Below are 16,809 nucleotides of genomic sequence, written 5' to 3'. Positions count from 1 at the left end.
CACTGACCCCATAAGTCCCTTTTCCATTCACTGGGGACATCAAGTGCCTCCCAACCATGTACTGAGAAGAAGCAGAGAGTGAGTGTGAGGATGAGATGCTTTTCTCCTCCCAAAAGGGATCACCTGGGCAAAGTGATATGAGAAGGTACAACTCCTCTGGATGCAAATCCTTTTCAATGCCAGGAGTCTGGGTTTGGGAAGTGGGTGTTGGGGACGAAGGGGATGGTCTGGTTTCCTTAGCTCCTACTGAAAGAAAGTGTGGCTAGAGGTATCTCCTTATGGGTCTGATTCAGGTGGGTGGGTAGTGTGGGGTTCGTGGGTGCAAGGAAGGTACCCCACCAGCAATGGCATGCAAGGTGTCCACGATTCAGGACGAGGTACCATCTGATGAAAAGCAGGAGCACAGACTTACTCTCATGCTATTTGGTGGTTTGCATGCAAATCCTTGTAGTTACTGAACCTCTTCTTTAAAGCAAGTCTTAAGCAGAGCCATATTAATATGTCAAACAGATAAAAAGGTAGTTGCTCTGCTTGGAACTGCGGTGGAGGGAAGAGCAAAGCCCCATGGCTCCTGAACAGAGCTGGACACCGTATCTCTTCCATTGGAGGGTATTACTTCACCTGGAATAGCTGGCAGAGGAAATGAAGGAACAGGGTGAGAAAAGAAACAGTGTCCTGGGATTTACTAAGTTCAATCCTGATATAATCTCCAACATCAAAACATAAGGGTGGGGGGACTGAGATTGTTGTAACTCTTGAAGAACTGTCAAAAGCATACTAAACTCACTGTGTGACACTGAAACAAAAGTGATGGTTCTGTTAGTCCCGTTGTGGTGTAAGAAATGTGAGTTCTTCACCAACACGGAGAATATAAAGCACCATGACAATGTGCAGGCAACCTGTGCTCTTCCCCACCTGCCATCCCCAGGCCTCATTACACTTAGGACTGTCAGCATAAAGCAGAATAAGTCTGAAAAGCAAATCCACCATGTTTACTGTTTAAGATCATAAATTGCTATTTGCCTCAGAATGAAGAGTAAGTAATTACAAAGCATTTCTGCTTACCTATGGTTCTACATGCTAGAGGTCTTTTTTGAGGACTGAACAGAAGGCATGCAGCTCCTACACCTCCTGGGTATGGCACATGCTCCTTGTAAGTTTAGGACTAAATCCTAGCTAGTCCCAAGGACTCAGTAGATTATTCTCCCAAAGTTCAGTGAGCACTTTAGAAAAAACCTGAGAAAATTTATATGCTTTCAGAACATCTTTCCCTCTAGCAATTCTGAGGAGGGTCACACTGCAGCCTTTTGGCCTTTTCCACTTTTGTTTGGCTCACCAGCGGGCCTGGAGGACACCAAGAACAAGGCAGCTTTCATCCTTGGGTCACAGGTTGACATTCATCATGGATTCGGTCCAGCTCAACGCTGACAGCAGCTCACGGACTCAACTCACCTGAATGACACAGGTCAAGGTCTCTTTACTCACATCACTGCACTTGGACATTTTCAGGCATGAGCTGTCCCATGGCTCCTCTGTGGCCCAGAGGGGTATAAGGACCAGTGACAGAATATAGGGACGTGCCCTGGAGCATGCACGACATTTGTTCACAATCTGAGAGGTGCAGACCTCTTTCACCAACATACCAGAGACGTTAGCAAAGCAAGTGTGATACTTTATGGATAAATGCCCAGGATTCACCCCTCAACACTCCAAATACTTTGGTTAACATCAACTATAATCACATAAAGCAGGGACAATGCAGATAGGAAATCTGAGCTATTTGTTTTTAACAGCTAGCATCTAATGAGGACTCATCTGTACCCAGCATGAACCTAAGTCCTTGACCTAGATTCTCTCTCTAAATCCTCACAACATCCTGAGTCAGGTACCATTTTCCCCCAGTTTTACAGGTGAAGAAACCACAGGGGCTTTAATAGGTTGAGTAGCTGGTCCAAGGGCACAGAGCTATCAAGTAGCGGCCAGGGATTTGAACCCAGCCGAGCTGAGCTATGCTGCCTTTGATTGACATATGATGCAGGTAATAGAATTTTCAGTTAACATGAGAACTGTGGAGTCAGATAAAACATAAAATCAACACTTAGACCAGTGCCTTCCACATGGTAAGTAACCACCATTGACATTTCATCACTCACAGCAATGAAAGGCAATGTTGCTTAGTCAACCTAACATTAAGGAAACAAGTATTATTTACCCTTTTTTGGTGAAGGACACAATCATACAATATACACAGATATCTAGTATCAGCTGGGTGTAGACAGTCTAAAACAATCACTGAAACTAAGGAAATACAGAACTGTTCCTAAGTGTTCGGGGTAGTGTGAATAAATAACAGTATTCTATCCGAGCAACATAATAAAAAGATGTTAAAAAATTAAAAAAACCTCAAGTAGTCATAACTATAAAGACTGAAAAGATTTAAAATTTCATTTTAATGTCTAAAATTATAAAGCCTCAAATGAATCATTACATGTTGTTTTAATAAAGTTTAAAGTTTAGCACCTAGCAAAGAGCCTTACACACAGGTTCCAATAAATCATTCTGGAGTGAATGGCTGAATTCATGAATATGCTTTTATAACAGATGGACATTGTTCTTTCACTATGTTTGGGAATTTTTCTTAATTCTATGATGCAGGTTGCATGACCTTTCCTTATTAATAATGATTTTTCTGAAAAAAATCCCTGGACTATCATCCTGAAAGACAAAAAGAAAAAACGAAATAACCGGCCCCAAAATAATTAAGAACAGAAACGAAGTTTTTGCCTTTGCAATGAGATAGGAGAGGTAAAAAGAAAAGCAGCTTCTTCAAAATATCTTTATTAACATTTAAGAAAATATAAAATTGTTCTCTATGCAGCAGCATGAAAACACATGAAATAAAAGTATACATTTAAGCCACTGTGACTGGTGAAGAGTAAAGACATTTCTCAGTATATATATAAGAAAACAGGTAAACTCAGATCAAGAAAATACCTCTTTCTCAAAAGCTTTTCATGCCTTGGTTTACCCTGGGGACTCAAAGTTTATTCAATGTGCTCTCAAAAATAACTATTTTTTAAAAAGAACTTCTAAAAACTAATATGAGCACAAAAATACAGATCACTGCAGTTATTTCCATAAAGTAAAATGCTAAATTGAATCTACACCGACCAAACTATTTTGTAAACCTCCATCCTGTTTAAAAGGAAAACAAACAAATAGAGCAGTATATAGAAAACAGTGAAGATTTCCAGCAACAGTTTCTACACCATTCCAACAGAGCTGTGTCCTTTCACCAATAGCAAATCTGAGATTCCCCAAGTACTCCCCACTCGTTAGGAAAATCAATAGCATTACCTGCAGGGTGCGTAGGGTTGCTTGTGCATAAGGCTTTTATCTCATTTTAGCAACATTAAAAAAAACCAAAAAAAACCCGCAGAATGTATACAATCTTGGCGCTCACCATTACTGTGGCCTCCTTAATATAGTCTGCTAAAAGTGCTGTGGTTCAGTTTGACAAGCTTCATCACACAGCTAATGCGACAAACAAAAAGGATGACTGTACTGTATATCAAGTGAAGGAGACCCTTAAAATCAGAGGGAGTTGTATTATTTAAAGAGACATGATTATTTTAAAAAAAGAAAAGGAGATTGAGCTAGCAATATTTCCCTCCAAAATTTAAAAATAAATTAAATAAAAATAATTAAAGAATCCAAATTGAATGTGATGTGTACTTTCTAAATCCAGCCTGAACTTGTACATAATTTCCATAGATGAAGCACGTAATCTGTGTTAGAAAAACTGATAAATGCATATAAAACACACCAAGCCATGAATTTAATTTTCATAATCACGATCTCATTTACCTACATGTTTGGTGCTAAGTAACAGAAGTAGTAAGTAGTGGAAGACAAAATATTCACACCTAAGGAGGTTACATATTAAACAGCCCTAGTTTCTGCCTGCTATTTGCTAGAAGAAATCTGCAGGGAATGAAGCCTGATGCCTGATTCCATGTGTGACAAAGCATTTAAAAAAAAACTACTGATAAGTGCATCGCTTTGATTTTGACTATGCAATACTAAGCATAAATTTTAAAGGCCAAGCATTGGTCAGTAAAACTGAATCCCAGTAGTTCTCACGGTTCAAACAACTTTTAAGAGGATAGGAACCTGACTCAATTTATCTATTGGAACATAAATATTTTTCATGGTTAAAAATATAAACATTTTTCACACTTGCAAAATATGCACAACACATATTACTTGAGACAAAACCTAGCAAACAGACCTGCCTATTGTCAACATTCTTAGCTTTCTGAGAAGCTAATTAATCTATGCAGTGGATTAAAAGTGGAATAAATTCATAGTGTTGGGCAGCAGCTTAACTGGGACATAGTTATCTTACAAGGAAAAGAAACCACATAGAAAGGAAAACAAGGTGCTGAATATTTCCCAGAGTCTGATGAAATACTTTTTTACTTTTCCACTTTTTGCACTGACTGTTTAAAAATATATGCTTGTTCCTAAGGAGAAAAAGGAAGACTTGGTTAGGGAGTAAATCTTGAAAGATCCCAAAGTTACAAAGATTTACACAGAAGTCTCATCTTCCAACAAGTGTACTAAAGTTCCTACACTTGTACTTACAAAATAAAGCAAAACAAAACAAAACACAAGACTGGAAGGTAGCTCCATCGACTTCACTTTCTGAGCTGGGATTTACACACCTACCTAATGAGTTTTCTCTCTCGCACTTTCTCCGTCAAATCTCCAGAGAAACACATGCGCATACATGCAAACACACACGATGTATCGATCACAGTACGTACAGGTTCATCAACAACATGACACAGGACACAAGTCACAACACGATAGTCAGAACAAATAACTAGGACAGTGAGAAATGGGTTTCTTTTAAAGCTCTCTTGGATCCTTAATGCCCCTATGCCTACACATTTCCTATTCATCCAGGCACTTTAAAGGATCAGAAAGACAAAACAGGTTGCATTAAAGGAAGAGAAACAAAACAGAATGTTCGCTATTCGGGGGCCCTGTAAAATCAGCCCCGGGACCCGGCTGCACAGAAGTGCAGCATGAAAGAATGCCAGACCGGACCCTAGACACCCGAGTTAAGCACCTTGCAAGCGAGGAAAGTAAATACATAATAGTGGTCATTGTCATTAAGAATAAAAACAGTAATAACGATTGTCACCACGGGGTTCCGTACAGCAGGTGCACGTGGAGCGGGCTTCTCCTGCAGCCCGGCACAGCAGCTGGGCAAAGCGAACGGCCTCCGCGCGCGCCGCCCGCTTGGGCGGGACCCGCTGCGCAGTACTCCGCGGGCGGGTGCGCTCCCCGCCCGGCCCTGCCCTCCCCCCTGCGCCTGCGCATCCGGCGGCCGGGACGGGTTTATCGGCTTCCGGTTGCTAGGGCCTGTCTCCTTGGTCTCGGGTCGCACCTGGCGGTTGGGTGAGGGTGGCCTGGGTGCTTTCTTTCCGGACAGCATATACCGCGGGAAGACCTGCGACCTCACTTGACCTTAACCTGCCTAAATTCCCAGGAAGAGGAGATAAAAAAAGGAAAAGCTGATTGTTTTGAGAAGCAGCTGATTGCCCTAAAGGAGAGCGTACGAGTCCAACGTTTCCAAGCATCTCTTCCAATAATAAGAACGGAAAATTACAGGCATCAAGAGGGACGTACTACCAGGAAGCATACCTTGAATGCTTGTGTGCAAGTCATCCTGGGGGGATAAAGCGGCCCATTTGTGCAGCTCCGGAGCGTACCCGTCTAGACTGTCAACGGAATAGTGATGTCCCAGGCACTTTGATATTGTCCCGACTAAGCACACATATTTGGTTCTATCTTCTGGCATCATTTCTAAAACAGTACTAATTGGGACCGCGATCCTAGAAAATCTCATTATATTGAAGATCATTTTATTTTTGGGTTAAATAGTTATGGCCCAAGTGTAGTGGTTGAAATTTAAAATAAGTCATTATTACAGAAAGGAAACAACTTATTTGTGAAGAGTTAGGTATTGTGGGTCTTCAGAGGCCATGGAAGGACTTCCTCACCTTTTTGACCAAAAACTCTTTCCAAATTTATAAATTGATAATATTTTGGAGGTAGAAAAAAAAATGAGTGTCAGTTCTACTGTTCTGGAAAATCAGTATTTACTAGCTGAAATAACACTAACTGAACTTTTTGCTAACATGTGAAATTTTAGAATGATCCTGATTGGTAATAGTATAAGTATTTTTAACTTTTGTATTAATTATAAACCTAAATTTTATTTAGATTCTTTCTAGAAGTTTTACGAAATTATTTTCTTACCCTCTTTTCCTTTTATAGAAATTGTGCTTGGACCCAGTATAGTATTAGTGCAGAACAAGTTTCATTAGGATGTAATCTGCATTCGAATGAATTATTTTTCAGCAACAATTCAAACATATTCAAAAACTTTTCAATTCTCAATCAATAGCTGTGAAAAACAGTGCTTATTAGTAAAATGCAAAACCATCCACAACTTCTTAGAAGGCCCTTACCTCCAAATCTCCCTAAGCCGTCTTTATGCCAGAAGAAAGCCCGTGCAGGTATGTGCGTTACTCAGATGTTTAACTTTATTTTTTACAGAAGTTGCTCAACCTGCACAGCTCAGAATCACAATAAGGACACTCACTAATAACCAGCAACTTACAAATGTTTGTTGTAAGATGGTAACATCCAATTCATTTCTACAAGTAGAGTTGATCCTCATCATTTGTGGATTCTGTAGGAGTGAATTTACCTAACTGCTAGAATCTATTTGTAACCCCCCAATCAGTACACTGTACTATATTTTGTCTTTTTAGCTCCAAAATATACCATGAAGAACACTTCGGAGCAGTATATAGAGCTCTTTCTCAGTCCTTTTATAATAGTGAAACTGTGCAGGAGCGGGGTATATATGGTAATTCTCGGACACATGCAAGGCATTGAAAACACACATGTTCCCAGCTGAGGTCAAAGAAAGATATGGCTGTGCCTTCAGGTTTAAGCTCTCATTATTATAAATAACTGCCCTTTTCCTGGTCTAGTTAGTGCCATGTTTTCTGAATTCTGTACTTTTTGTTGGTGATTTAACCGTCTAAAATAGCCCCTAGGTATAGTACAAGAAGGCTGTGATGTGCCTTACGGAGAAAATATATGCCTTAGAGAAGCTTCCTTCAGGCCTGAGTTACAGTGTTGTTGGCTGAGAGTTCAATGTTAATGAATGAACAATCTATATTAAATAAAGTGTCTTTAAACAGAAGCACATATAAAACAAGGTTATGTATTGATTAGCTGCTGATAATGTTGAGACCAGAGGCTTGCAGGAACCTAACCCCGTATTTTCCCAAGAAGTAATGGTTCAGTGTTGGATAGCTCAGTGTTCACTGAGACTACAGAACAGAACTGCCACAAATCATGAGAACTGAGTGTACTTATAAGCACAGTGCTAAGAACTGGAGATATAATAGTGAGCAAAACCAAGTCTGCAAATCCTCTTTCTTAGTTACCCTCTAGTGGGATCCAATGATCATACAACTAAATGTAAAATTACCTGTGATAAGTGCTGTGAAGTAAAGATGAGCCACTTTTATGATTATAACTTTATATAATACCCTTAATCCTCTATTTCTGTATATGGTATTTATTAACTCCTTACTTATAAGCAATGGTAAAATTAGCATATTTCCTCTTTTTCCCCTTTTCAGTCTCCTCTACCCCGATTTTAGTTGATTATATTAATTATTTTAGTGTCGACATTTATACTGTTCAAATGTGCCTAGTCTGTAACTTGGTTTACAATGCTAATTCATTACCTTTTGATCCATGGCTATTAAAGATGTGTGAATCAACATACCTATGTTACATCCAATTTCCTCTCTCACTTTCCCTACCAACTTTTGTTATATCATTTTTACATTTCTATAATGGTCTACATTTCTGCATTTACAATCTGTTCTGTAATAATAATACCCACAGTTATGTAGATATACTGCTCACTACTAGTTCTTTGGTTGTAGTTTTTCCGTTTATCTTTTGGTTGAAGTTTATCCTCTAGTACAGAGTTTCTCACTCTTGCTATTTTGGGCTGGATAATTCCTTTTCGTGGGGGGCTTTCCTGCTTTTGGCAACATGGAGATTCAATGACCTTAACTATTAGTAATCCTGTGTCTCCAAAGGTTCTTGGCAGAGTGCTTTGCATATAGTAGATGTTCAAAATACTCATTGAATAAATGAATGAATACTTAAAATGACCAAAATATAATTTATAAAAATGAATATTCAAACACTGAAATAAAAACCTGAAATAAATACCTGCAGTTTGCATACAATGCTAAATGCTGTAGGGAATCAATGACACGATTGATCTGGTCCCTGCCTTTCAGGACCTTTCAAGAACTTTAGTTAAACTCTAAAGATGAGATACAGTAAGAACCTTAGATAACAATACAAAGAGCATAGAATTTATGCCCAATTAATGGTACAGACAGTAGTACTTCATAAATGTGAGAAACCCTGGGGCAGGAATGGGGTGTGAACTAAGACTTGAGGAATTAGTGAAAGTGAAATGAAATATGTTTAATTATAGAGGAGACCCGTATAGTTTTTGATGGCAGAGGAGTCTATTGGAAAAGTGGAATTTTAACATACTAGAAGAAAAAGAAAAGAAATCATGGGGATGGGGAAATGTATCAAAAAATAGGGAAGTCTAAATTGAGAAGACAGATATCATCTTCATTGGGCAGATTTCCCTAAGCACCTCTTCTCTCTGTACCCAGTCAGAGTGCTTACCTTTATGGTCCCAGAGTATCCCCCATCTACCCCCTTACTGAGCTCTTATTCTCTAGTGTAACTGTTCACCTGCCTAGTTTCTATATTAAATCATGAGATCTTTGATGGTAGTAAGGTTTGTGCTGTGTGATTGTACCCTCAGCACTATGTGTACAGCTAGCACATGGGAGGTGTTAAATGTTGAATTAAGTAATGAGAGCAGTAAGTATGGGTTGTGTTCATCAAGAAGGGTGGATTGTATAAGGTTTAAGGTAGACTTTGGAAAAGGAAAATGATTTAAATTGGTTAGTAAGAGAAAGTATTCCACACCGTGTGAGCAACAAAAGAAACTCAGGTCTACCTAAAAAAAGAAGAGTGTCAGAGAAGGATAAGTGATCTCACTTGATCTAATAGGTAAGTCTCTGTTCTAAGCAAGAATAGCAACGATGTACTGGGTGATTATAGCACAAGGATAAATGGAACGAAAGATGGCGGTGTTATAAGGAATGGAGAGAAGAACCGGGACTATTCTGTTAAAAGATACTTGCCGTTAGGTGGCGTAGTGTTTATTGAAAGTAGACTTAGATTCGCTGTAAGTGTATACTGCAAACTCTAGGGCAACCACTTAAAAAAATTTTATAAGTATAACTGATATGCTAAGAAAGGAATGAAACTGAAGGAGAGAAACTGACTCATAAAATTCTCACCTAAAACCAGAAAAGACAGAAAAAGAGTGGAAGATTTCAAAAAGACAAAGAGGTGAAACAACTGCAATGAATAGAAAACTTTACAAATGTGGTAGATGTTAAGCCAACAATGTCAGTAATTCGTTAAAACGTGAATGGTCTAAAGTGTGCCAGTTAAATGATACAAACTGTCGGAGTAGATAAAAGACAAGAGCTAATTATATATTGTCTGCAAGAAACTTCCTTTAAATATAAAAACACAGATAGATTAAATGTAAAGGGATAAAGATACATCATACTAACACTAATCAAAAGAAAGCTGGAAGTGTATATATGTCAATGCTACTCTCTCACTTCGTCCCAGCTTCCCATCCCCCGCCCTCCACCCCTGCCACCGTGTCCTCAAGTCCATTCTCTATGTCTGCCTCTTTATTCCTGTCCTGCCCTTAGGTTCATCAGAACCATTTTTGTTTTTAGATTCCATATATATGTTAGCATACAGTAATATCTTTTTCTGACTTCTTCACTCTATATGACAGACTCAAGATCCACCCACCTCACTACAAATAACTCAATTTCATTTCTTTTTATGGCTGAGTAATATTCCATTGTATATATGTGCCACATCTTCTTTATCCATTCATCTGTCGATAGACACTTAGGTTGCTTCCATGTCCTGGCTATTGTACACAGTGCTGCAATGAACATTGTGTACATGACTCTTTTTGAATTACGGCTTTCTCAGGGTATATGCCCAGTAGTGGGATTGCTGGGTCACATGGTAGTTCTATTTTTAGTTTTTAAAGGAACCTCCATACTGTTCTCCATAGTGGCTGTACCAATTTACATTCCCACCAACAGTGCAAGAGGGTTCCCTTTTCTCCACACCACCTCCAGCATTTATTGTTTGTAGATTTTTTGATGGTGGCCATTCTGATTGGTGTGAGGTGATACCTCATTGTGGTTTTGATTTGCATTTCTCTAATGATTAGTGATGTTGAGCATCCTCTCATGTGTTTGCTGGCAATCTGTAAAATAGATAGCTAGTGGGAAGCAGCTGCATAGCACAGGGAGACCAGCTCAGTGCTTTGTGACCTAGATGAGTGGGATAGGGAGGGTGGGAGGGAGACACAAGAGGGAGGGGATATGGTGATATATGTATACGTATAGCTGATTCACTTTGTTATACAGCAGAAACTAACACAACATTGTAAAGCAATTATACTCCAATAAAGATGTAAAAAAAAAAAAACTGGAGTAGCTATGTTCATTGGCTTGTTTTCTTATTGTTGAGTTGAAGAGCTCTTTATTTTGGATGCAAGTCCTTTATCAGATGTGTGTTTTGCAAATAGTTTCTCTCAGTGCATGGCTTGTCTTTTTATTCTTTTAAGAATGTCTTTCACAGAGTAGAAGTTTTAAATTTTAATGAAGTCCAACTTAACCATTTTTTCTTTCACAGATTGTTGTTTTGGTGTCATATCTAAAAAGTCACTCTGAATAGCACAGGGAACTCTATTCAATACTCTGTAATGACCTATATGGGAAAATAATCTAAAAAAAACCGCAGTGGATAGATGTGTATGTATAACTGACTCAATTTGCTATACAGCAGAAACTAACACAACATTGTAAATCAACTATACTCCAATAAAAAAATTAATTAAGAAACAAAGTCATTGCCACACCTAACATCACCTAGATTTTGCTCTTGTTATCGTGTTTTGTTTTAATATGAGAGAGAGAGAAAGGAAAGTTGAAGATGGTGGTGTAACCATTTTATGGAATGAGCTAGCTTTGATAAGTTCCATATAAGCAGGAAGCAAACATTATCCTTCTCCTACTACTGCCCTTTAAACTCACATGGCACACATCTCTCTACCAAGGCTTTTCTAGTCACTTTCATCTATTAGCCTTGTCTAATTTTTAGATATTAAACAAGTCCAATCTAAATCAATACTTTCATCTAGCATGCAGTTAAACCTTGCCCTTTCTCCCAGCTCAGACTAGGTCTGCTAATTTTTAGACAAGCCAAGGGCAACAGGGGCATGATAAATTCTTCCACCTTGTTCTTTTACTTCTCTTCCCCAACTCATAGTTTCTGGTATCTTCATAGGTGTGGCTAGGAGTGGGAAAGAGTTAAGGAGTTAAGAGTGAAGGTGAGAATCAGTTATCAGTCTCTGTACCCCCCGGAAATGCGAGAAGGTAGAGGTCAAGTAGATTCAAGGATTCTCTTGCCTTACACAAGTTGCAACACAGCGATGGGAGGGCCAATACATTTCTGTTACTCTGTAGGTATAAGGGGGTTGGGGGAACCATGGCAGGGAGTGGTGAGATGTTATTTTCTCCTTGTGGCATACACTCCTGTTCTCTGTAGATGGTTCTCTGAGAGTCCCCCTCACTTGGTTTGAAGTCGGGGTAAATCCTCCTCCACCCACCACAAGGAGGGGAAGATCAGGGAAACACATAGCACGCCAATAGCTCGATTCAGAAGAAATCCTCTCTGCGAATGCAGATCAACCTCTAGCCATCTCTCATATATAGACAACAGGTGAGAGTTGGGCTTGTTTTGGCCATCTCTTTGCAAATCTTGCCTTAATGAATCTCTTATCTTCTCATCAGAATGTTGAGGTCCTCATCATTTATTGTACTCAACTGAGATGATAAGACAAAAATGTTATTTAACATTCTGTCACAGAAGAAAGAGAAAGCACAATTTGATATAGTGAGGTCCCTAAGAATGCAGGCACAGTGCATTTTCTGGACCTAAGAGAGATACGAATACTTCTGGTTGTAACCTAAGTGAACTCGTGGTACCTTGTAGCCAGTATCAGCAAGTTATCATGTTCCAAAGCCATCTTGGTCTGATATCTGGCTTTGAAAGGAAATGTAAATCTTTGCTCAAAGAAGTTTCAAGTGAGGAAGCGATAATGATAAATGATAAATAGCCAAACTTCACTGAGTCATTTTTACCTCTCCATATTGCCAGAGTTTTTAGTGGCAACCGCTCAAAAATCTCCCTTTATGTCCTACTCTTCTTCATCCATTCTGTTCTTCCAGGAGTAGCTGCCTACTCTTTCTAAATCTAATACAATTTAGCCTTCCTGATTCTCCAATTGTTCATGTAAACTTTATCCCAGTAAGGTAAGCAAAAGTCCTGATAGCTGAGTGAGTGTATACAGAAACGTTTCTATAAGGTGAGAGAGGGTGAGTTGATAAAGAAAAGCTATGAATGCTGAGACATAAATGGTTCTGCCCCTGACACCTTGATAAACATAATCTAATTCTGCTTTATTTTGTCTTTTTCTGGTTTAGGAAAGACTGGTGAAACTGAGCTACCACGTGTACGGTTCATTCCAGATAAAACCGCTTCATTTGAAAGAGATAAAACTAGTTTTCCTGATGTTCCAAGAGATCAGTCACAACCCCCTGTTAATATTCAAAATCTCTTTCTTGATCATCGTGTACAAAAAAGAGTGACTACTATTTCAACAACCAAAAAATCTTCTAAGCATGTCTATTGGCACATTCCAGAGACTGCTACTGGTTCCATATTTTTTCCCAAGTGTCGTTCAGCTTCAAGTCGAGTTTTTGGGAAAGAAACAAGAAAGATGGAAAGTTCCAGAAAATCAGAAGAGCCATTAAAAATAACCAATATTTATGCTAACATTTTAAAAGAGATTCTGATTCTCTCCTCAGAGTTCTCCAAACTACCAAGTGCCCCTTCTTCAGTGCCCACTCCCAAACTCAAGGAAGTTCATTCTGACCAGTTTTTACAAAAGAGCAGTACCTACACTTTTGAGCAGCCCCTGTTACGTTTAACTGCAACAGTGCCAATCCCTGTACCGAGGACTATACCTGTTAAAGCTGAAAGTCAGCAGTCTGACCGTTTACAGTGTCGTATGGTGACACTAAATATTAATGATTTTCCAGGTCCCATTTTCATACCGACGCCAGTTTTACCAAGGAAACCTCTAAGACAGTCTGTGATAGGTAAATCCAGTCTGAACATGGTCTGTAATAATGGGGTCAAGTAGAGCAAAAGGGAGAGAAGGCATCCAAGCATATGGTGGTTCCCCCTTGGGTCTGCAGAATGGGATGGTGGGATCCCTTTTCACCTGTACATTTAATATATGGGGCAGAATGCAGTAGCAGAAATCCTGACCTTGCAGGTCTGCCAAGGGCAAACTGGGAACTCCACCCAGGTGGTGGTGATGGGAACCAGATAAAGCAGTTCAAAGGATCAGAAAAGTTCATATAAAGGAGCAGTATGAATGAACAGTCATCTGTAAGGTGGTCTAGATGAACTCTAGAAGCAGAATGCCAGTGCTCATGGATGCCTTCATGGGCACTTTTCCATGGATAACCTCAATTAATTAAAAGATGAACAATTATAATGAAGTCATAATACCCTCAACATGAATTTTCACACGAATTTAAACATTATCCTATTTTTAATTTTTTTCCTAGAAAGTCGTGTAACAGAATATGAACATGTAGAAAGTGTCCCAAAGCAAAGCATGCTGAGCGTATGTGAAGGTAAATGCTAGGTTTATATCATTCTTTTAAAAATTGTATATATGATTTCTCCAATAAGTATTTGTGATTTTGTGTTTGCGTATGTGTGTGATTTACACATATGTCCCACCTCATTTTCCATTCCTTAAGCTATTTACTCAGCAACTATTTTTAGAGTGTTGACTATAAACCCAACTTTGTACTGATATTGGGAACATAAAAGACGGAGTATTCTTTCTTTCCTTTTTTTTTTTTTTTTTTTTGCGGTACGCGGGTTTCTCACTGCTGTGGCCTCTCCCGTCGCGGAGCACAGGCTCTGGACACGCAGGCTCAGCGGCCATGGCTCACGAGCCTAGCCGCTCCGCAGCATGTGGGATCTTCCCGGACTGGGCACGAACCCGTGTCCCCTGCATCTGCAGGCGGACTCTCAACCACTGCGCCACCAGGGAAGCCCAAGATGGAGTATTCTTAATCTGAATGGAGAAGACAGACGTGCAGTCATGACAGTTAACTGCTTGCCATGTGCCAGCACTGTTTTAAGTGCTTTGACCTTAGTTACCTAGCAGAAACAAATGAAAAATCATCTTTAAAGAAAGATTACATCATGCTACATCTCACACTATTTCTATAAACAATTTCACAAATACAGTGTGTACTAAACAATTCACAATTATCAGGTACACAAAGAAAAACAAAATGAAAGAAAACTAGCAGAAATAGTAAGCAGCAGAAACATACCCACAGGAGTTCCAGCTATTAGAATGATCAGATTCAGATTTTTAAATAACCTAATGACTTTTGCTTCTAGCCAGGATTGAGTAGCTTGTATTGGACAAACCCTCCCACCAAAATCAGTTATTAAAGCTGCCCACAAATATATAAAATAACCATTGAAGTTACTGGAGAGTAACCCTTGCAAGCATGACTTGAGTGGTTACCATCTTTGAAATAAGCTGAATTAGCTGTACATTTACCTTGGCTTTTGCTTGAGGGGATTTGTGGTGTTGGAGAACAGGGCACAGGTAGAAAGAAGGTGATAGTTTTGCTGGATTGAGGAGATAGCAGTCAGACTTCAGAGTTGACAAGATAACTGGGATAGAGGGGTAATATATCAGAGAGGAGAGAACTGAATTCAAATATCTGCATACAGGGCTTCCCTGGTGGCGCAGTGGTTGAGAGTCTGCCTGCTAATACAGGGGACACGGGTTCGGGCCCTGGTCTGGAAAGATCCCACATGCCACAGAGCAACTAGGCCCGTGAGCCACAACTACTGAGCCTGCACGTCTGGAGCCTGTGCTCCGCAACAAGAGAGGCCGCGATAGTGAAAGGCCCGTGCACCGCGATGAAGAGTGGCCCCCGCTTGCCACAACTAGAGAAAGCCCTCGCACAGAAATGAAGACCCAACACAGGGGAAAATAAATAAATAAATAAATATTTTAAAAAAAAACAACAAATATCTGCATACAAACTCCCTTAAGAGTGTTGGCTGATTTCTAAGCTGGGCATGTACAGCACAATACGCTAAGAAACACAGCAGAGAACATCAGCTGAGATGCTAAGGAAGTAAGCCTAGATTTTGACAGTTGCACAGAAGACAATTATTGGAGTTCAAGCTCTGCTGAAATGAAGGGGCCTTGGTAAACACACTGGGCTTTCAGTTGTCGACCCAGGAGACCTATGCCTTGGGAATAAGAATGATGCTCTAGGAGAAAGGACAAAACCAAAATACATTATCCCCTACAAAACTCAAAACCAATCCTTGATAAATCGAAGTGGTATTTCCTGCCTAGTCGAAGAAAACCTAACACTTATTAGAGACAGATAATATTATCCAGACCCTTTAAAATTTTCATTCACAATGTCCAGCATTAAACTTAAAAATCACAAGGCATCCTAAAAACAGGATAAAAGGTCTGGAAACCAGTAGAAAGAGGCAAAAGAAAGAGACCCATAGGATCAGATATTGGAGTTTTCAAACAAGGATTTTAAAATAACTATGATTACTATGTTGAAGAAAATAAAAAGTTGAAGAATTTTATCAGAGAACTGGAATTTCTGTTTTTAAAAATTAGTCATATAAAATTTTAGAACAGAAAAAGTAATATAACAAATTAATGATTCACAGATGTGTTTAGTAGGAGATTATACACAGAACACTCCAGCCATAAAACTTTCTTTTTTCCCCAGTTGTATTGATACAATTCACATGCAACTCTGTATAAAGTTAAGGTATACAACATAATGACTTGATACATGAATATACAGTATGGTGAAATGATTACCACAATAAATTCAGTTAATTCCCATCACCTGACAACTTTTTCTTGTGACAAGAAATTTTAAGCTTCACTCTCTCAGAAACTTTCAAATATACACTGTAGTATCATTAACTACAGCAGCCATAAGACTTTCTGAGCACACTACCCTTCCAGCAGTTCCCTATCCCTGTCTGTGACATAAATTAACCACTGGGTCTCCTCCACATCATAGGCCTAAACAAGTCGTGTTACCATTTCTGACTTAGGGAGTTTATTCCACTCTGGTGTTTCCCTCTTTGAAAAGTTCCCAGGTAAGTTTAAGCATCCTGAGATCCTTCAGAGATCTGTCAGGGAATTTCTAACCACCTCTGCACCTCCATCTCCCTCCTTTTCACTCAAAAATAAACTGCTTGAGCTTAGCCCCTAAGTGTGGGTGGGCAGGAAGCAGGCCACAGACTTAATTCTTAACTCTTTCTCCATTCCTCTTGCTCCATTCCCTCCCACAAGACAAGGAATCTCCATATCACATCATACATCTTTCTTCATTCTGT

At 39.3% G+C, this 16,809-nt stretch overlaps 1 protein-coding gene across 1 annotated transcript in view; it reads left to right on the top strand.

Moving 5' to 3' along the window:
- The first annotated feature begins 5,101 nt into the window (after positions 1-5,101).
- Positions 5,102-16,809, top strand: part of LRRC63 (leucine rich repeat containing 63) — a 40,117-nt gene continuing 28,409 nt past the window's right edge. Inside the window, exons 1-4 of the mRNA XM_060079766.1 lie at positions 5,102-5,464; positions 5,561-5,696; positions 12,798-13,475; positions 13,953-14,021. Coding sequence (XP_059935749.1) covers positions 5,102-5,464; positions 5,561-5,696; positions 12,798-13,475; positions 13,953-14,021 — 1,246 coding nt within the window. The remainder of the gene's footprint in view (positions 5,465-5,560; positions 5,697-12,797; positions 13,476-13,952; positions 14,022-16,809) is intronic.

This window comes from Mesoplodon densirostris, chromosome 17, assembly GCF_025265405.1.
Source record: "Mesoplodon densirostris isolate mMesDen1 chromosome 17, mMesDen1 primary haplotype, whole genome shotgun sequence".
Taxonomy (NCBI): Eukaryota; Metazoa; Chordata; class Mammalia; order Artiodactyla; family Ziphiidae; genus Mesoplodon; species Mesoplodon densirostris.
Note: the sequence above shows the minus strand (reverse complement) of the source record. Positions and strands in the feature narration are given on the sequence as shown.